The 22,466-nt window shown below is 39.0% G+C and overlaps 1 protein-coding gene across 2 annotated transcripts in view; it reads right to left on the reverse strand.

Moving 5' to 3' along the window:
• Window positions 1–3,661: 3,661 nt before the first annotated feature.
• The window catches only part of MAEL (maelstrom spermatogenic transposon silencer), a 37,050-nt gene continuing 18,245 nt past the window's right edge, over window positions 3,662–22,466 (reverse strand). For both annotated transcript variants that reach the window (XM_044266282.1, XM_044266281.1), the window contains 4 exons: window positions 7,360–7,422; window positions 6,407–6,539; window positions 4,689–4,764; window positions 3,662–3,963 (listed from right to left, as the gene is read on the reverse strand). In XM_044266282.1, the coding sequence (XP_044122217.1) occupies window positions 3,776–3,963; window positions 4,689–4,764; window positions 6,407–6,539; window positions 7,360–7,422 (460 nt within the window). In that variant the 3' untranslated portion in view covers window positions 3,662–3,775. The remainder of the gene's footprint in view (window positions 3,964–4,688; window positions 4,765–6,406; window positions 6,540–7,359; window positions 7,423–22,466) is intronic.

Genomic DNA, 22,466 nt, shown 5'->3' on the forward strand with positions numbered 1-22,466 from the left:
TGGAGAGATATCCCATATTCTTAGACAGGAAGACTCAATATTGTCAAGTTGTCAGTTCTTCCCAAGTTGATATACAGATTTGATACAATTCCAATCAAAATCCCAGCAAGCTATTTTGTGAATATTAACAAGCCAGTTTTAAAGTATACACATGGGAAGCTGAAAGATCTAGTACAACCAACTCAACATTGAAGAACACTGTCAAAGGACTACTTGGAGACATTCTATAAAGCAACAGTAATCAAGACAGCATACTACTGAAACAGACAACAGGTCAGTGGAACAGAACACACCCACCTAAATATGGTTAATTGATTTTTGACAAAAAAGCAAAGGTAACACGGTAGATAAAAGATGGTCTTTTCAAAATGGTGTTGGAACAACTAAACATCCACATGCAAAAATAATGAATCTGTCACAGAACTTATATTTTACACATTTAACTCAAGCTGGATTATAAACTCAAATGTACAACACAAAACTATAAAGCTCCTAGAAGAAGAAATCTAGATAACCTTGAATATGAAAATAACTTTTATAGAAATCAATGATAAGCTGGACTTCATTAAAAATTCTGTTCTGGGGCACACAGGTGGCTCAGAGGGTTAAACCTCTGCCTTCGGCTCAGGTCATGGTCTCAGGGTCCTGGGATCGAGCCCTGTGTCAGGCTCTCTGCTCCACGGGGAGCCTGCTTCACCCCCTCTCTGCCTGCCTCTCTTCCTACTTGTGATCTCTATCAAATAAAGTCTGTAAAAGAATTCTGTTCTGCAAAACACAATATAAAGAAAATGAAAAGCTAGACTGCAAAAAAGTATTTGTGAAAGACATGTGATACATAACTTATCTAAATTGTATAAAGAGCTTCTAAAACCTAAAAAAATGAACCACCCAATTTAAAAATGGGCAAAAGAACTTAAAAGACATCATGGCCATTTTTATTTTTTTAAAGATTCTATTTATTTATTTGAGAGAGAGAGAGAGATTACAAACCAGAGGGAGAAGCAGAGGAAGGAGAAGCAGACTCCCTGCCAGGCAAGGAGCTTGATGTAGGGCTCATTCCCAGGACTGTGGGATTATGACCTGAGCCAAAGGCAGATGCTCAACTGACTGAGCCACCCAACACCATACCAATTTTTAAATTAGGATGTCCATTTACTGTTGCATAAGAGTTATTTAGATATTCTGGATTCCAGACCCTTATCAGGTAAATGATTTCCAAATATTTTCTCCCACTCCTGTGGGCTGTCCTTTGACTTTGATAGTGTCTTTTAATGTACAGAGACACTTCTACTGGGCTTAATTTTGATGATGTCCAATTTACCTATTTTTCTCTTTTGTTGCTTCTACATTTGTTATCTTAAGAAACCAATGCCCCATAAAATGTCATGATTTACTCTTATATTTCCTTTTAAAAGGTGTATAGTTCTAGTTATTAAAGTTTTTCAACCATTTTGAGCTAATTTTTATAAATGGTAGAGTCCAAATTCATTCTTTTGAAGGTGAATATCCAAATGTCCTAGCACCATTTGTTGAAAGACAATTCTTTTTTCCCCATTGAATGGTCTTGACACAAATGTCAAATCAATTGTCCATAAATAGATTTATTTCTGGATTCTCCATTCTAGTCCATTAATCCATGTATCTTAGCACTTTTAGTAACAGGTTAATCATTTATTCCATCCATGAAACAAAGTTCCTTGAAGGCAGGGGAAACATCCTTATTCACTGTAGTATTTTTTACTCAGCACTTAGCAGACCCTCAAAACATGCTCATTAAACAAATGAAACAAATCATTTACATCTGCAGTCCACAGGAAAGGTGGGCTTCTTTCCTCATACAGTACTTTATCATCGGATGTGGATTTGGGATTTTGGCATTCCTTCTCCATTATTTGCAATGGAATTTTTTTTTAAGTTTCAGGTGTACAATTTACTGATTCAACACTTAACTTACAACACTCAGTGCTCCTCACAAGTGCACTCCTTAATCCCCAACACTTAATTTTTTAACCCATCCCTTTACCCCTCCCCTCCGGTAACCATCAGTTCTTTTCTCTATGGAGTTAAGCGTCTGTTTCTTGGTTTGCCTTTTTTCCTCTCTACGATCATTTGTTTCTCAAAATCCACATATGAGTGAAATCATATGTTATTTGTCTTTCTTTGGCTTATTTCACTGGCATAATACTTTCTAGCTCCATCCACGTCATTGCGAATAGTGGTATTTCATTCTTTCTTAGGGCTAATATTCCATTTTGTGTGTGTGTGTGTGTGTGTATGTATGTATGTGTGTGTAAGCAGACATTTACTGAACATCTTATACAGAGGTATGGGCATCTAAAGTTGGCAACTGAGGAAAAGATAGGTCCTGAACTCAAACAGCAACAATTAAAAGCTCTAAGCGCTGTCAGAGAACACCAAGAAAATGCCCCTGAAGATGGTGCGGAAACCACTTTCAACCAGGATTGCTAGAGTATCCCCCGCACTCAGTCTTCTTGAAGGGTAGTTAATCCCTCAGATTTGCTGCCAGAAGAATTTTTGGGGGGAAAAAAGGCAGGAATTTGAATTTTACTAATATGGTTTGGAGATTGATAGCTCTCAAAAGAAAGAACAACTATTCTTCTAAAGTAAATTCCTGGGACCCATTGCTTTGGTTTATCTGACATATATACCTCACAAGTATAACATTTCCTATAAAATTTTAAAAATATAAGTTTTAGATGAACACAGGATTAAATTCAGATGGCACAAGATTTAGGCACCTAAATCTGTGGATCAAATTATAATTTTAGTCCTTTCCTTCACTTCCTCAGCCAACCCTATTGTCATGTTGATTTTTGCCCCCCCCTCCCCAGGAAAAGAGGCGGGGGGAGGGGAGGGGCAGAGAGAGAGAGAATCTTAAACAGGCTCCACACCCAGCATGAGAACCTCAGGTAGGACTTGATCTTACAACCCTGAGATCATGACCTAAGCCAAAAATCAGGACTGGGACACAACGGACTGAGCCACCCTGGTGCCCTTCTGTCATGCTCATTTTGAAGAAAGATACATGTTCAAAGTTTGGATAGAAGATTTTTTTAAAAATCTGCCAGTAGAAAATGTAATATAAACTTACATTGTGTGAGCTGTTTCTTATTCAAAGATCTGTTACCAAAAATAGATGAAAAGGAAGTAGAAGACAGTGCCATATATAAGAAAAAGTCTTCGGAGTCAGTTAACAGTTTCTCCTGAATATGACCTGAATCTCTGAGCTTGTGTGTGTGTGTGCGCATGTGTGTGTGTGTGTTTGTGTGTGTAAAATGGAGGTAATCTCCTTCCTCAGAATGGTTATAAGGAGTTCACAAGAGGATATATATGTCCATAAAGTAGGTACTCATTAAGGTTGCAACATTTCATAATGGGAAGAAAGAGATTAACCCCTTATTTAAAAACCCTTTCCTTTTAATATGTATTCTTTATTGTAGAGGGAAAGATTATCAAAATATTCCCAAAAGCACAACTCTGAAATGCCAGTTTTGTTCTTAAAGGACTCAAAACTTTAATGGTGTTCACATCATACAGTCAAGAAGTAGAACCACCCCTTGGAAAAGGAAAAAAAAAAGTAAAAATGCCAAGATCTTCTCCAGCCACAATTATTTTTACTATGAAACAGAAATTCCTTACAAATTAAGTAGTTTTTACAGTGTGACACTATCATTGATGTGATCTGTTTAATATGACTGTAGTCAGAAGGGAAGTTGGGCCTGTTATTTTTCCAGAAATTGAAAAAGTACCATCATTAAGAAAAGGAAGAAAAAGATTTGTATCCATCTTTTTGGGACATGTAAGGCGAGAGTGCAGTCTCACAGCTGGAGAATCTGTGGATGTTGCTGGAGGAATTGGAGATGCTCTCTAGCAAGCGGGTAATCCCGCGCCCCCGAACACTGCTGTTTTGGCCGGAAATTCTCACCCCAGATGGATAGTCACCTAAGGATATTGGAAATACAAGAAGAGAAATGTAGAAATTTTAGGGTTTTATTATATAGAGATCCCTTGACTGACTCTTATTCCACTGTAGACCCTTCATGAACAGGACAGAGATCCCTAGGAAAAGAAAACAGATACTCAGAGTAAAGGCAATAGGTTGAATTAAGAATATTTTTGTGTTAGCAGCAGAAACCTTAATTGAAGTTCTTCACGCACCAATTGAAAGTTCATGTCCCTAGGTTTTAAATTTTCCTGTCTGCCCAAAGACAGCACAAAACTATAAAACTGTAACTGCTACTGGATGCCTGGGTGGCTCAGTTGGTTGAGCAACTGGCTTCGGCTCAGGCCATGATCCTGCAGTCCTGTGATCAAGTCCTGCCTCAGGCTCCCTGCTGAGTGGGGAGGCTGCTCCCTTGGACCCTCCCCACCTCTCATTCTCTCAAATAAATAAAATCTTAAAAAAAAAAAAACAGAACTATAACTGCTACAAGAATAATATGCTTTATTTTAAATGCCTTGAACAAAAGTCTGGAGGCTAAGTTAAATTATGTTAAAGTGATACAAAAATGTACATACCCAAATTGTTTCAGGTGCTAAAAATGCCAAATTAAGCTCTCTATTCAACAAGATCCTGTAACTTAAAGCTAATTTAGAGCATCTGTTTAAGTACCATACTGTACCCTACACTTGCTGAGGCTCATTCTTAGGAAACAGAAGATGCTTACCAGTGGGTGTGTTTGGTCTTTGTTCCTGATTAGAAGGGCTGAAATGAGAAAATCCTGGACTCTCAACCCTTAGCTTCTACAAGTAACAAAGAAAAATACAAGGGGAGAAAGTTTTATTTCTTATCAATTATTGGATCATCTACTTCAAAGTATTTTTTATAAAATACCAATTAACACCCATTTTTCCAATGTGTAATCAACTTTTGAAGAGTACTGCTGTACAGGGAAGCAGAAGGCAGTGTTTGGAGGGGAATTACAGGATCAGGAGAGGGTTATTTTTAACGATGAGACGGTAGCATGTTTCCTGATCAGAAGGATTCAGAACAGAGAGAAACCCTGATGATGTAAGAAAGAGAAGTGAATTTTTGGAGCCATACTTGGAGCAGGTAAGAGAGTAAGATCTAGAACATAAACTGAAGGGCTGGTCTTAGCAGCAGCACAGACAATTCATGCATTAAAACAGGAGTCAAAGCAGAGTACATGGTGGATGCAGTGGCTGGCAGACGGAGCATAGCTCTTCTGACTGCTTCTGTTTGCTCAGAGAAGAGGAGACAAGGGCATCAGGTGTGTCAAGCACAGACTGAAGCAACCCTAGGAGACTGGGAGAAATGGACAATGGACAGTGTTCCACTAACAGCTCACTTGAAGTGGGCAGTAATATTTAACAAGACCAGTCAGTATAGACAGTTTCTTTTCAGCCTCATTTAGCTACGTGAGTATAGGAACAGAGCAGGTAAAGAGATAGAGTTAATCAGGGTTAGTGTTTGTCAACCAACTAACTATTGATTGTATCAGTTTTGGGGGTTTCCTTTTCATTGTTTTATGAACCATTTTTAAATAACAGTATTTTATTTATTACTTATGTTCCAAGGCAGAGTTCTTGGCATTTTCATATACACTTGCATTTAATCCTACAACTACTAGCCCTTATTACTGTTCTTGTTTTACAGATAAGGAATCAGCACAGAAAGTTCAAGTAATTTGCATAAAGTCACCCAGCCTGTACAGAGCAGACCTGAAATCCAATTTGGGAATTCTGACTCCAGAGTCTATACTCTTAGCTGCTATGCTGTTGTAGTAGACAGAAATCTACTAGTAAATTGCAAGCACGGAAGCTGGTAGGGAAATTAGCTTTTAATCAAACCCTGAATCAGGTCTCATACATTTTAGAGGTAAATATTTTAAATGTTTATATTATCTACATTCAGATTTTAATTTCTGGAATGAATTCTGGATATGATTTGTATAAAGACTAATTGCTAATGTTAACTTTCTTAAAACGTCATTAAATATAGTAGAAAATATACCAGGAAGGAAATAAGATTTATGCAACTGGGTCCCACTGGATTAAGAAGCGTGTGACATCCCAGGCAGGGGTGCCTGGGTGGCCTCCGTCAGTTGAGCAACCGGCCGACTCTTGATTTCAGCTCAGGTTAAGATCTCAGAATCCTGGGATGGACGCAGGCCCATCCTGGTCTGACTCTGTGCTCAGCCGGGTAGCTGCTCCCTTTCCCTCTGCCCTCCCGCTGTGTGCTCTTTCTCTCAAATAAAAAAAAATAATAAAAAAAATCTTTTTAAAAAAGTGATATTCCATAAAAAATCTTAGAAAATGTTTCAGAAAAGAGAACGAAAGTCCTGATCTTTAGCTGCTGTTGAGCAGAAGCGCACTGAGCGGCACAGGTAAAGTGATCAGTAGCTCTGAGAAGTCAGTTCTTCACCTGGTAACGCCCGGCATCCAATACAACCATTTTGGGTGTCACACTGTTGCTGGCCTCATAATCCTGAAGCGGTACATGAGTCTCTGTAAGCTGGATTCCAAAGAGAGTGGCTAGAGAATTACTGATGCAGTACCTTCAAGAGGAAATAAAAGCTCATTATCAGAACCTGATCTAATTCATTCTAAAATGATTCATATTTTAACAATTTATAATATAAAGAAAATATATAAAATATATAAAGATATACAGTTCTAAATTGGGGAAAAAAGAAATTGAGAGATTTGGAGGAGACGTGGGGCTGGGTAGCATACATACCATTAACCGGCCACTACTGGAAAGCAATACTCTGAGTACCACACAGAATTTCAGATTCATTACAAGGGAATGGGATTAAAAGTAAAGATTACCAGAATTCTCAAATGTTTAAGGCAGGTAAAGGGCATAAACAGAAACTAGGCTACAACTTTAAAGCACTTATTTATCTCAGAACTAACTATAACCAGCCACGTGAAGGGACCACCAAAGCACCCAAAGGTCTGAGGCTCTAGGTACTTTCACTACAAAAAAGAGAAAAGTGTCTATATTTTTTGAGCACTTTAAAAAGGAAATGTTGTTGTTCATGATATTAGGGAATTTCATGTCCTACAAGGAAAATTTTCACTACATGCTTCTGAAGGTTCACCCAAATTACTCAGGTGGGAACTATACCAAGCAAGTATGACATGGACAGAATAAAAATAACATGAAGTTAAAAACAAAAAAAAAACAAAAAAAAAACCCAAAAAACAAAACAAAAAAAACCCCACAGAAAACCAACCCTTTGTCTTAGAAGGGAATTACGAAAATGGAGGTCAACAGTATTTAACCCTGTTTGCAAAGCCAACAGCAAGCAAAATGGCAAAGCACTCAATGCAGAACAGAGCATTTCGACGAAATGCCTTTCTCCGACTTACGCAATTTTCTTGCAAACAGCTAAAGCACAGAAGAGAATATCATTTTCTTCATGCCACTTGCACCTGTATGGAAAAAGGATTTAATATCCTCAATGGCAGTAGCACTGCTTAAAGATTTTTATATGCCAGGTTTCTAACTTCCCTAGTTAAAATCATTTAAGAAAAACTGACACTGTTGCTCAAAAATTAAGGTTTTTCATTTAACAAACAAAAAATGGATTTTTAGAAAAGATTTTTTAAAAATGTTATCTCCTCTGATGCAAATTCATAATGCTATGCAAACCATACATAAGGTAAATTCTACCTTGAAATAAAATGAGCATCTTAACACACAGACGCACATTAACAACTATGGTTAATGTAAAGTTGTCTGACAACTGTTTACTGGTGCACACTATTTACCAGGTACTGTTCTTGGCACCGGGGACGCAGTATTGAATGATACATGGGTTCATGCCTGTGGAGCCTAGTTATAGAAAAGAGGGAGAAGAAGGAGGAAGAAGGCGGAAGGAGGAAAAGAAAACGAGTAAAACACAAACTATTGCCCACACAAAACCTACTTTCTAGTAAGGAAGACAGATTAAAAAAAAAAATGTAGGTATAATACACAGTAAATTAGATAAAGAAAAGTTCTGAGGAAGAAAAAAATGTGAAATGTTGGAGGGGTGACATTTTAGATAAGGCAGCCAGGAGAGGGACCACTGAGAAGCTGATGCTGGGGGAGGAGCTCTCAGAAGGTTAATAATTGAGAGGAACAAACAAACAGCATATTTTTCAATGAAAATCAGTATAAACCTGTATCTTTTCACTGAGTACAGTGTATTGAGACTCAGAAGAATAATACCCACATAATTCAAGGTTTGCCTGAACCTAGCAAGAATCATTTAAAATTACAAACTTGTTAAACCTAAGTGTAAAAAATCAGTTATCTACACTTGTTATTTAAACGAATGGAAGACTACCTAAATATAAGATTAAGAATTTCTCCCACTGCTTTTCTAAAAAGTGATTCAGAAAACAGGATTCATAAAACTCTAACTCTAAAATGAAGGCTCAGGTTGAAACTAAGCCTATGTTCTTACATATACACACAGAATCAAGTAATATTTAAAATTCCAGTTAATTTGGCTCCTTTTCCAGAACTTAAACCCCAAGTTTAGTACCTCATATACACATTTCCATTGCAGATCATATTTGAAATAGACGCAACTGAAAACCCAACAATGTATTCCAGAATTAAAAACAAACCCAAGAACAAAGCTATGGAAATCTGATCCCAGGGAAAAATGCTTCCAAACCTACAGTTAAACTGTTAAAAATGACATTATTGTCATCTGTGGTTTTTTTTAAAATATTTTATTTATTTATTTGACAGAGAGAGAGAGAGAGAGATCACAAGTAGACAGAGAGGCAAGCAGAGAGAGAGGGAAGCAGGCTCCCTGCTGAGCAGAAAGCCGGATGCAGGGCTCCATCCCAGGACCCTGGGATCATGACCTGAGCCGAAGGCAGAGGCTTTAACCCACTGAGTCACCCAGGCGCCCCTGTTGTCGTCTGTTTTTACTTAATTTTTTATTTAAATTCCAATTAGTTAACTTAGAGTGTAACATTAGTTTTGGGTGTACAATTAGTGATTACAAAGTTGCATACACCACCCTGCACTCATCACGAGTGCACACCTTAATCCCCATCACCTAGTTCACCCATCCCCCTATCCCCCTCGCCCTGGTAACCATCAGTTTGTTCTCTATAGTTGAGAGTCTGTTTCTTCGTTTGCCTCTCTCTTTTCCCTCCTACAATCATTTGCTTCTTAAATTCCATATATGATGAAATCATATGATATTGGTCTTTCTCTGACATTTCTTCTTGATTCTCTTCCCAAAATCATCCCACCAATCCCCCTAAAAATAGGAGTGTATTTTCTAGTAAAGGAAGATTCATTCTAAAAATCTGTCAAAAATCAAAACTGCTTTGTACACTTTGTTAAGCTATTAATATTCACTTTGGAGCTTCAAATCTAGCTCTAGCTTTGACACATCTTCTTTTATGATATGTCAAATTTATGATGGACTTCTTTTATGAAATTCTACTCTAAAGCCATAAGGTCACAAGTGAGTCAGGTCTTTTGGGTAATTCTGTCCAACACTATATCTCATTCGCTCATATGATGCTAAAGGCCTCGACACTCCTCTTTGCTTATCTGAAAAGGTCTCAATGATCTCCTTCCCTCCTATTTCAGGGTTAAGATTCCTCCTCCTTTTCAAGCACAGCCCAGGCTTTACCTTGCTCAGAGCCACTATCACCTGGCAGCTACACAGGCTCTATACTCTAGCTAAATGGAGTCTCTAGTTTCTCTTCAAGGTTCTGTTCTTTCAGTCCTTGGAGTCACTGTTCAGGTCATTTCCTTCTCTTGGAAGGTCCTCCTTTCAACATAAATCTCCATTCATAGAAATTCTATTCATCTTTCCAGGAGAACCATATACCCCATAAAGTATTTCATATATTTTCAGCCCTTACACTGAAGTGATTTCTCCCTGATGTATCATCATTTTGAAATGCTTTTAAGAGTTACCAGAAATTATCATAGACAACTCCAGCATCTTTACTCCTCTAGACAGGGGACATAGAGGGCTAGGACAATCATGCCACTCTTTCCCATATTTCCCACAAAACCTAGTCTCAGGCCTTATGTACAAGAGCTGCCCCAATACTGGTTAAGAATAAACTCAATAAATTGGGCTAAGAAAAAACGATTCTGAAGGGACATCAAAATATAAAGTTGCATCCTTTAAAACTATAATTCTGGTGCTTCTGATTTAAAAATGCATAAATTTATCTCCTCTTGCTCCCAAGACTCCACCAAATGACAGTCAAAGAAAAAAAAAAAAAACCAGTAGCAGTCCACAACAAAGGGAAAAGAGAAAGAGGCCTCCATGGAAGAGAGTTTAACAAATGTGTGGGATACAGAAAGTGAAGGAATGGTAACCAAGGAGGCTAGACAAAGGAAGTCACAGCCTTCAGTCCTCACAGACCCAGCCACACAAGAGATCTGCCTACAGGAAGTCAAAAGAGGCTGTGAAGCCACGCGCATGTCCCTGGCCAGAGAGCAGAGGTAAGACAGGAAGCTGAACTACTTCTGAACAAGGAATGGTCAATTCCCTGATGCTGTACAAAGAAGTGAACTGTTCGTAGGAGAACCCGGCAGCGAGAATGGGTGCTGGTACCTTAAGGCAAAGCCCTCAATATCGTGACATTCAGGATTCTCACTTAACATCCAGCTCCCTTGTTTGCTTTCCCTATAGTAAAGCCCAACTAGTTCATTATCCCCACAAAATACAGAGCACTTATGTCCGCTTTGTAGCCCAACTTCTAAGCATGAACATAAGCAAAGACAATGAGACATTCAAAGAAAGCATACAAGACAGAAACACCACAACTCACAAACCAAAAGAGTGAGACAATCCAGAGAACAAAAGCAAACAAACATTCCTGTCCTACCATGTACCCCAATGAGATCCGTGAAATTACTGCATCTATGATCCTACTTTTCTTCCTCCTATCTTCAACCCAAATCAGCACTGATGATGGCTCTGACAACATGTCACATGCCGTAACTGCTGGCTGAGGGGCTCAGACCGCCAAAAGTCAGTCTCTGCCCGGTTTTAAAATGTCAGAGCTTACAGAGCTCTGTGCTGGGTCTCTTTTTGCCCTCTGCCAAGTGACCTCGTCGATATGTTGTAAGATCCATTAAAGGAGAAGCCTGGTCTCTCTTCATTGTATTTGCAGTGCTGAGAACAGTCCCTGGCACCTTGTGAAATGAATGCTGGCATTATCCAAACCTCTCCAGTGAGTTCTAGACCAGGACCACCAGCTGCCTGCTTGTTATTTCTAGATCTTACCTCACAAGGGCCTCAAAAAACATTCTAAACTTGCTCCTCCCCCCACCCCGACTAACCTAAGCATGGTCTTTATTTCTTTTCACTCTCCCCTCCTATATGCAGTCCACCAGCAAGGTCCACTGGTTTTTACCCGGATGAAATCTACTTACTCCTCTCCATTTCCACTGTCACTCCCCTCCAAGCCACTTCTTGCCTAGACTAGAGAAATAGTCTAATAGTTATAGACTGTACTTCCTTTTTTGCCCTTTCTCAATATAGCCTTTAAAAACTCAGGAGATCTTTTAGAAACTTAATCAAATTCTGTCAATTGCCTGCTTGATAAAATTCCTTCCTGTACCCCCTAGATACAGAGAACTGATAGTTGCCGAAGGGGAAGTGGGGGCAGCGGGGACAACTAATTCCTTCCTGCAGCTAAGAAGGCTCATGGTATTTTTGGTCCTTGCTTATTTCTCCAACCTCATCGTGTGTAGTCCCCTCTCTGCTCACTCCCTTCCAGTCGCACTGACTGGATTTCCAGTGAACACCAAGCTTTCACCTCCAGGCTTTTGCAATTCTCTACCCAGGATGCTATTCCATTTTCACACGGCTGCATCACGCTCTCGCTTCGGATCTCAGTTTTAATTTTACATTCTCAAAAAAAAAGTTTTCTGGACTACTCTAGGAAGTAGTCTTTCCACACACTCTTCTCTGCTAAAGGAGGAGCAATATCCTGTTGATTTCCTTCTTAGCACTAATCACAAGCTAAAATCACCATTTTGTCATTTATTCCAAGTTTTACTTTACCATTAAAATGTAATTAGCTTCAGGGCACCTGGGTGGCTCACCTGGGTAAAGGACTTTCTTCAACTCAGGTCATGACCCAGGAGTCATGGAGTTCCAGGATCTAGTCCTGCATCAGGCTCCCTGCTCAGTGGGAGTCTACTTTTCCCTCTGATCTTACCCCCTCTTGGTGCACTCTCTCTCCCTCTCTCAAATAAATAAAATCTTAAAATTAAAAACAAAATGTCAGCTTCATGAAGGCAGAGACCTTCAGCAGAGTGCTTGGGACAGAGGAGATACTCAATAAATACTGGCAGATTAAAAGCTGCCTTGGGGCGCCTGGGTGGCTCAGTGGGTTAAAACCTCTGCCTTCGGCTTAGGTCATGATCCCAGGACACTGGGATCAAGCCCCGCATCAGGCTCTCTGCTCAGCAGGGAGCCTGCTTCCCCCTCCCTCTCTGCCTGCCTCTCTGCCTACTTGTGATCTCTGTCTGTCAAATTAAAAAAAAAATCTTAAAAAAAAATAAAAGCTGCCTTATTTCATCCATAGGTCATACACAATTATGACAAGAAGCAACAAGGAGATGGCAGATCTATGAAATCTAAAATACCAGGATAGTCATCAATAGCCTGTTTAAGATTCTGATTCTCACTTGGTCTAACTATTCTCAATTTCCCCAATACCTATCCTTTTCACCTATTTCTCCTAAAGCTACAGACAAAAATTTATTACAAACTTTAATGTACAAGCAGAACTTTAAGACAAGTGTTTGCTTATATTAACGAATTCCAACAACAGTTCCTATTGGCTACTAAACCAATCTCTCTTCTAAAATGCTATATATTGGAATCTTACACTGGGAAGCTCAGAAAAAGGCAGATCTATCCTGTTCGAAACAATTTTACTACCAAGGTGCTTACAGTGCTATGTAGTGGTTTCCTCATGAACAAACCCCACAGCACAGCCCTTAGCGTCTTACACCGAAGCTACTCTGTCACAGCCTGTACTTACTCAACTGAGCTCAACAATATTCCTTCAATTTTAAAACTTTTTTTCGCATTTTAACTTAAATTGGAATGCATCTTACAATTGAAGGTATTTTACAATTGCTATTGGTTAGTCTAGAATCAGTTGGATCACCTGAACATGTACAAATTTGGTTGTTCTTGATGATAAAAAACTATAACTCAGTTTAGTCAATAAACCATTTAAAGATTATTTGAGAAAGTATTGATTTGTCTCTGAACACTTTCCGCTGACATTATCTGATAAGATCACGAAAGAATCAAAACTCACAGAAAAGGTGTTTGTCAGTGGCAGAGAAAGTATTTTAATAGACCAGCATATAAATACATATAACATTATGTAGGTTTCATTTTAATTCATAAAATTCACTTTCTTTGTAGAATACTGACTCAGTCTATTCTGTTTCTTTTTTCTCCTAAAAATCATACATTTTATCCATCCCCTAAAATTGTTTTTCATTTTTTTAATTGAAGCATAGTTGACACACAATGTTAAATTAGTTTCAGGTGTACAACAAAGTGATTCCACAAGTCTACACATTACACTATGTTGACAAGAGTAACTACATCTGTCATCACAAAACAGTATTAACATACCAATGACTATATTCCCTAGGCTATATATTTTTTTCTTTTTCAAGATTTTATTTATTTGACACCCAGGGAGGTGGGGGGAAACACATGCATACACAAGCTGGGAGAAAAGCAGCAGCAGATTCCCCACTGAGCAAGGAGCCCGACATGGGGCTAGATCCCAGGACGCTGAGGTCACGACCTGAGCCAAAGGCAGAGGCTTAATCAACTTAGTCGTCCAGGCTCCCTTATACTTATCATCCCCCAAACTTAGTCATTCTGTAACCGGAAACCTGTACCTCCTACTCCTCTTCACCCATTTTGCCCATTTCCCCACCCTCTTCTCTGGCAACCATTAGTTTGTTCTCTGTATTTATGAGCCTGTTCCTGCTTTTGTTCTGTTTTTTAGATTTCACATGTTAAGTGGAATGCTATGGTGTTTGTCTTTCTCTGACCTCGTTCACAACACCCTGTAGATCCATCCATGTTTTGCAATCGTAAAGATCTCAATCTTTTTTATGGCCAAGCAACATTCTAGTGTGTGTGTGTGTGTGTGTGTGTGTGTGTGTGTGTGTGTTTACAACACACACATATGACATCTTTTTTTATCCATTCATCTATGTATGGACATTTGGGTTGCTTCCGTATCTTGGCTATTGTAAATAATGCAATAAACACAGGGGTGTATATGTATCTCTTTTCCAATTAGGTGTTTTCATTTTCCTTGGCTAAATAACCAATAGTGGAATTACTGGATCATACGGTATTTCTATTTTTAATTTTTTGAGGAACTTCAAACTGTTTTCCACAGAGGCTGCACCAATTTACATTCCCACCAAAGATAAACAAGAGGGAAAAACCTCCTGATTTCTAAAGGAGTAACTTCTTAACTTCACACCTGAGACTTTATATGGCTTTTAGGGGGAGTGGAGTTCACAAAACACTGTGGCGGAGGGGAGACGGAAGGGAAATGCAGAGTCTATGATTAAATTATAATCATTCCAAAATGAGAAGATCTGTAAATATTCAAAAACTTGATAGTTCAGAGCAGAGAGACTTAAAATTGCCTGTAAATCTCTAGGAGGCCATGTGGAGGGGAGGGAGGGAGAAGAGTCATTTAGAAACTCTTTGGAGGGGAAAAAAGGAAAAGGAAAAGGGGAAAAATTTAGCATTTTTCAGGGCAAAAGAAAACAAAGAAAAATGGGAAGCCCCACAATCACACCCTTGCCACCCTGAAAGTATTCAAAGAAACCAGTTTGCTACACTGACAGAAGAGGGAGCACTTGAACTATGAATCACACACGTCCCCAAATCACCAGCCCTGTCCAAGAAATACAAAGGAACAACATACCTTCATCTACAGGAAGCTACCACAGGAAGAAAACTGAAAATAAAGCTCAAACACTCTAACTGGTAACTCCTCCCTTTACCTTCTTCCCTTCGCCTGCCAAAAAATCATGAAGGGAAAAAACTGTGTGTTGAATTAAAAATCCTCAAACAAGAATTTTAAGAAATGAAAACATGCCTTGAATGAGAAATTCCAAAACTAAAATCAGCAATAAAAAGAAATAAGAGTTGATAAAACTCTGGAAATAAAAATTATATCAGAAAAGAACTAAATTACACACACATGCTGGACTCCCTTCAGAAGAGAAATTAAATAAAACAGAACTAATATTAAACTACCATCAAAGACAAATTTCCAGAAATAAGACCTGATTCTGCATACTGAAAGGGCTCACCAAACATTGAGAAAACGGCCTGCAATAATATACTCAGAAAAATACCCTAATAAAACCATTAGACTTTAAAGATGAAAAAACATTCTTAAAAGGTCTCCAGGCAAAAAGATCAAATAACTTAAAAGGCCAAAAGAATTAAATGAGCAAACTTATTAAAAGCAGCACACAGACATATAACAATACAGCTGTATTTTCCAGAAACTCAAGGAAATAAAGGTCAAATAAAAAGTTTTCAATAGACAAGAACACAGGGACTGCTGGTTCCCAAGAGCCCTAATCAATCTACCAGATCAAGATTCAGCAAATTTTTCTTCTGTAAAGGCACCAAATACCACAGTAAACAGCTTAAAACTACAGAGATGTAATGAAACATAAAAACACAATAGTGGGGCTCCGGCATGGCTCGGTGGGCTGAAGCCTCTGCCTTCAGCTCAGGTCATGATCCCAGGGTCCTGGGATCCAGCCCCGCATCAGGCTCTCTGCTCAGCGAGGAGCCTGCTTCCCCCTCTCTCTCTGCCTGCCTCTCTGCCTACTTGTGATATCTGTCTGTCAAATAAATAAAATCTTAAAAACACACACACAAAAGAGTTACAGCAAACTTTTAATGCACCATTCTCATCACATGACAGATCAAGTAGACATAAATCAAGCGACTAAGACAATTTTTTTAAATAACTGGAAGTTTGTATCTCTTTATCTCCTTCCCCTATTTAGCCCATCTCCTCCCCCACCTTCCTTCTGGCAACTACCAGTTTGTCCTTTGTTGTTGAGAGTCTGCTTGGTTTTTTGTTTGTCTGTTTCGGTTTTCAGTGTCCACATTTCTGTGACATCATGGTCTCAGTCTCTCTGACCGATTTCACCTGAGCATAATACTCTCTAGGTCTAGCCATGTTGCCATAAACGGCAAGATTTCATTTTGGCGGCTCGGCAGTGTTCTCCCGTGCATGCGTGCGCAGGCGCCAGAAAGCTTGATCCAGTCATTTGTCAAGGAACGTCTGGATTGCTTCCAGATCCTTGCTATTATTCTAAACGTGTATTTAGGGGCGCGTCTATCTTTCGAATTAGCGTTTTCATTTTCTTTGGATAGATATCCAGTAATAAAATTAAGCGGATCTTGTAGTATTTCTGTTTTTTAATTTTTTGAGGAACCGCCATACTGTTTTCCACAGCAGCTGCGCCAATTTACATTCCCACAAGTGGTGCACAAGGGTTCCCTTTTCTCCACATCCTCACCAACTCCGGTCTTTCTTAAGAGATAAAACAACTTAAACCACACAATCAAAGTAGACCTCATGGATAATAAAAACACCCTTACAATATTCTTCTCACACACCCACAGATCATTCACAAAACTGATTATATATTAAGTTAGCAAAAAACTGCAAAACTTTCATAAAGTAGAACAAAACTGATCACAATGCAAAGATACTAGAATTTACTAACAAAAAAAGAGAAAGGCCTTTACCTCTGGATATTTAAAAGCCTCATATTAACTTGTGAGTTAAAACTACAGAATTTTTTTTAAATGACAAAATACTGTATATGTCAATCTAGGAGATGCACTGCAAGTAGTGATTAGAAGAAAACTGACTCAACTAAACACAAGATAATAGAGGCAGAAATTAATGAGAGAGAGAATTTTTAAAAATCTACATCTAATGAAATCCTGTTTTGAAAAAAAAAGAGAGAGACCATAAACTAACTTTATTTAACGGAAAAAAAAGGCACAAGTATACAAGAATAACTACTGAAACAGAAGGGATTTTAACAATTATAAGAGACTAACTTTACAGACTTTTAAGCAAATTTATTTTTTATTTTTTTTTAAAGATTTTATTTGTTTATTTAACAGACAGAGATTACAAGTAGACAGAGAGGCAGGCAGAGAGAGAGAGAGGGAAGCAGGCTTCCTGCTGAGCAGAGAGCCCGATTCGGGACTCGATCCCAGGACCCTGGGATCATGACCTGAGTCGAAGGCAGCGGCTTAACCCACTGAGCCACCCAGGCGCCCTTTAAGCAAATTTAAAAGCATATAAAAAATGTACAATCTCCTTGAGAAATACAGATTACCAATATCGATCCCATTAAAGCTAGAAAGCCTAATCAAACAGACTTTCATAGATGAAACAGAAAGTTGTCAAAGAACTGCCCCCCCAACAATATGACCAGTCCCAGATGTGCACAGCTTGTGTGAGAAAATTTTGGAAGTCCTGAAAGACTCAAAAGTAGATTTGAGAAATGGAAACACATCTCTTATCTTTGGATAGAATTCAACATTATAAACATTTCAATTCTCCCCAAATTAATTTATAAATTTAATGCAATCTAAGGAGTTTTATGGAATTGGATTGAAGTGAAATGATACTGCTGACTATACTTTTTTGTTTAAACACATTAAAAAGGTAAGAGAATCAACAAGGATCGGGGAAAAACAGAAATGGAATATAAAACAAGAAAAGGGACTGAACCATGTTTCGAAGGAATAATTCAACCACACTGAAGGGGGAAGAACCAACCCAAATAACTTTTGAACAAAGTGTTTTGACTACCTGCCTTCAGACGAAGAAACAACTGTAAGCAAATTCTGAACTATTAATTTTTTTTACAGGGTATCACTTAACAATTCTCTAACTGATTTTTAATTAACATATTCTAGGACTGAACAAACAAGAAAGAATATTGAGTGCTAGGTTTTTCTCTCAGAGAAGGGAAATACAAAAATAGAAAAATGGAAAACTAGAAAACAGTATGTGTTGAACTGGAATTATAGGTACTTAGTATGAACTCATGGTGAGACAGACATAAAAATGTGTGTGGAGGCTGTGTATATACGTAGCTCTCTCCACTAAGGGGAACTAGAATGAGCACACCTAACCTAACACCCACATCCTATCTCCTAAATACTGTCCTCCGTTTAAAGGAACAAGGGCTCCGTGCAGAAATGGGTAATCCAAAACTGAAGCAGGGAAAGCAAGGATGAGCCTAGAACATATTAAGCCAGAAAGCAAAGAAGCATTCGGAGAACAATGAAGAAATGTCAAAAGGACACAGAAACCACTGCTCTGAAGGGATGCCCACTGGCCATAAAATCAAACTGAGCATAAAAAATAAGTTGATAATAACAGATAACAGATTATAAATTGATAATAACAGATTACAGCCCATTTATAGGATTTCAAATAGGAATCCATAAGTCCATACTCATAAATTATCTTTTAAAAATAAAAGCTCTCTTGGGGTGTCTGGGTGGCTCGGTCAGTTGAGCAGCCGACTCTTGGTTCCAGCTCAGATCATGATCTCGGAGCTAGGATCAAGCCCTGTGTTGGGTTTCCTGCTCAGAGGAGAGTCTGACTGAGGATTCCCTCCCTACCCCTCTCTCTCTGTCTAAATAAATAAATCTTAAGAAATAAAAGCAAAGCTCTTCCTTATAGTAGAATGCCAAATAACAAACGTAAAGTGAACTACATTAGAAAAATCACCATTTCACAAATATAATAATTACTGATTCAGGCAAAGTCATCAAAGGATATGAAATTAAGAGGCAGACTGAAGTTTGAGAATATCTACCAAATCTCAAAATATTTCCCTATAAATATTAATTACAAGGTGAAAACCAGTAGCTTTTCAATGGAGAAATCTGGGAGGCATTATCTTAAGTGACCATAATTATCAGTAATGGAACAAATGGATAACATATACATCCAGATATGACACACTGAGAAAACATATAATTTTTGTGGTACTCCTGCCAAAAATATATGAACTCAAACTAATCATGAAGAAATAAAGGCAAACTAAAACTAAGAAACATTCTATAAAGTAACTACCCTGCACCCTTCAAAAATACCAAGATCACAGAAGTCAAATTAAGTTATTCGCAACTATCTTCTCCCATTCTGAAGGCTGCCTTCTAGTTTTGTTGAATTTTTTCTTCGCTATGCAGAAGATTTTAGGTTGAAGTCATCCCACTAATATATTTTTCCTTTTGTTGCCTTTGCCTCGGGAGACAGATCTAGTAAGGAGCCACTACATCTGATGTCAAAGAAGTTACTGCTTGTGCTCTCCTCTAGGATTTTGATGTTTTAGGTCTCACATTTAGGTCTTTCATCCATTTTGAATTTATTTTTGTGTATGGTTTAAGAAAGTAGTCCAGTTTACCCACACCATTATATATTTTTAAAGTACTTATAAAACTGAACACCCAAAAAACAATCTAGTTAAAAGGTGAGAAGATATGAACAGACATTTCTCCAAAGAAGACTTCTAGCTGGCCAACAGACACATGAAAAGATATCATGTGTCATCACTCATCATCAGGGAAACACAAATCAAAACTACAATGGATATCACCTCACACCTGTCAGAATGGCTGCAATTAACAGCACAGGAAACAAAAGGTGTGGTGAGAATGTGGAGAAAGGGAACCCTCATGCATTATTTGTGGGAACACAAACTGGTGTAGCCATTCCGAAGAACAGTAGAGAGATTCCTCAGGAAGTTGAAAATAGAACTACCCTACAACCCAGCAAGTACACTACTAGGTATTTACTCAAAGGATACAAAAGTACTGGTTCAGGGGAACCTGGGTGGCTCAGCCCATTAAGCTCCTGCCTTCAGCTCAGCTCATGATCCCAGAGTCGTGGGATCAAACCCCAGGTCAGGCTCCCTGCTCAGAGGGGTTCCTGCTTCTCCCTCTCCCTACTACTCCCCCTACTTGTGTGCTCTGTCAAATCAACAAATAAAATCTTAAAAAAAAATACTGATTTGAAGGGATACATACACCCCAATGTTTATAGCAGCTTTATGAACAATATCCAAACTACAGAAAGAGCCCAGATATCCATGAACAAACAAATGGATAAAGAAGATGTGGTACATATATATATAACAGAATACCACACAGCCATAAAAAGAATGAAATCTTAAAGGAGGGGGGCAAGGTGGCAGCAGTGTAGGGGATCTTGTTTCATCTGATTCCTCAAATTTAGCTAATCAAACCATTCTGAACACACACAGATTCAACCTGACATGTAAGACTTATCTGGATCTCCACAAGCAGAAAAATGACTATTTTTGCAAGGTAGGAGGTGTGGAACCTTGAACTTTGGGAGAAATACCATAAGATAAATGGAGGGGGAGTGAGCCTCCATAAGCTGGCCACCCAGAAGTGATGTAACACCGGAGCAAAAAATTGGGAATCCTGGAAATCTGCCATAGTGAGAGGTACCTCCTTCTGAAAAGGGCATAGGGGATGAATAGGGCAGAATTCTAGGGGAATCACTATGGTCTCAGGATTCCAGGAGACTCAGAAAGGGGTGAGCCTAAACAGATGGACTGCCCGAGCAGTAGGTGGGGAGAATGGTCACGGTGAGCGAGACCAGAAGGGACTCTCAATTCCTTTCATCATAAACTGTGACCCAAGCCAGTAGGGAGGCCGCCCTCTGCCTGACCACCCTGAAAGGACTAGAAGGTACAGACTGTTTAATACCCTAGGGGAGATATAAAACAGCTTGTAGCCATGACAGAGACAGCTCTCTGAGCAGTGTGACCCGTGAGATGACACTGGAGCAGCACCCAGCATGACCACGGAGCTGTGGAAGAGGGTACATGCTTGAGTCCACGGCCACTACCAGTCGCAGAGTTAAAGCACAGAGATGTTCGTGGGTCCCCATGACTCCCTCAGGAGAGGAGCAGTGGGCATGAAATGCATGATTCTGTGCAGTTTGGTATGTGCAGAGATAGAGACAAATCCTAGAGGATTTGTTGTGGGGTGGCAGGAGTGTGGGGGAGGCAGTCCGCCACAATGCTGATCTGGGCGAGATTCCTGAACAGCCATATTTGCTCCTACCATGTAAAGGCAAGCCACCAGGGAACAAAAGTCACACAGTCAACCAGCTCACATTAAGCCCATCCCACTGACAAGGTATAGGGACACTCCACCCAGGCAGAGACGCCTGAGAAGCCCCGCAGCAGGCCTCTCCTCCAGAAGACAGACTGGAACAACAGGTGAATGACAAGCTTATTTCCCACAGGACTATAAAACTCCAGCACCAGGGGAAAATAATACAGGGAGCTCCAGGTGTTCCCTCATGACTCATTTATACTGCAGGCTAAAATTTTATATTTCTTTTCTCGGTCTTTTTTTTTTTATCCTGTTCCTATTTTAAATAGATTCTTTTTTCCCAACCTATGTTTTTTAAGTTGCTTAACTTTTATTCACATCTGTTTTATAGATTTATGACCCACACTAGCCCATTTTCATTCTATTCAATTTTATCTTGATATATATAATTTCTGATTTCTTTGCAATTTTGGGATATAGTGTCTTCTAACACAAAGAACAAAAATCAATCAGGAACAGGGAGATCACCCTGCTTTGTCTACCTGAGAGATTATAATCTCTTTCCCTGCCCCACTTTTTAACTGACTTTTGCATGGGTCATGTTTGATATTTTGGACTGTTCGTTTGCTCAACCATCTCTTGACAGAATGACTAGGAGGAAGAACGCCCAACAAAGAAAAGAACCAGAGAAAATGTCCTCTGCCACAAAACTAATGGATGTGGATATAAACAAGATGTCAGAGATAGACTTCAGGATAGTAATTATGAAATCAACAGCGAGGCTTGAAAAAAGCATTACTGACAGTACAGAATCTCTACACGCAGAAAGGAAATGTAATCAGACCAAACTTACAAAAATGCTCTGAATGAGATGCAGTCTAAACTGGGTACTCTAACAGCCAGAGTAAATGGGGCAGAAGAACAAATCAGTGACCTAGAAGATAAGCTGATAGAAAGGAAGGAAGCCAAGGAAGAGAGGGATAGGCAGCTAGTAGCCCATGAAAACAGAATGAGATCAATGACTCCACAAAATCTTCCAATGTTAGAATTACTGGGATCTCTGAGGGGTTGGGGAGAGAAAGAGGACTTGAAGGTATATATGAGCAAATCACAGCTGGGAACTTCCCTAACCTGGGGAAGGAAATAAGCATTCGTATCTAAGAGGCAGAGAGGACCCCTCCCCAAGATCAAAAATAGATCAACACCCTGATGTATAATAGTGAAGCTTGAAAATCATTAAGACAAGGAAGCTATCCTGACAGCAGCTAG

This window comes from Neovison vison, chromosome 10, assembly GCF_020171115.1.
Source record: "Neovison vison isolate M4711 chromosome 10, ASM_NN_V1, whole genome shotgun sequence".
In the NCBI taxonomy this organism is placed as follows: Eukaryota; Metazoa; Chordata; class Mammalia; order Carnivora; family Mustelidae; genus Neogale; species Neogale vison.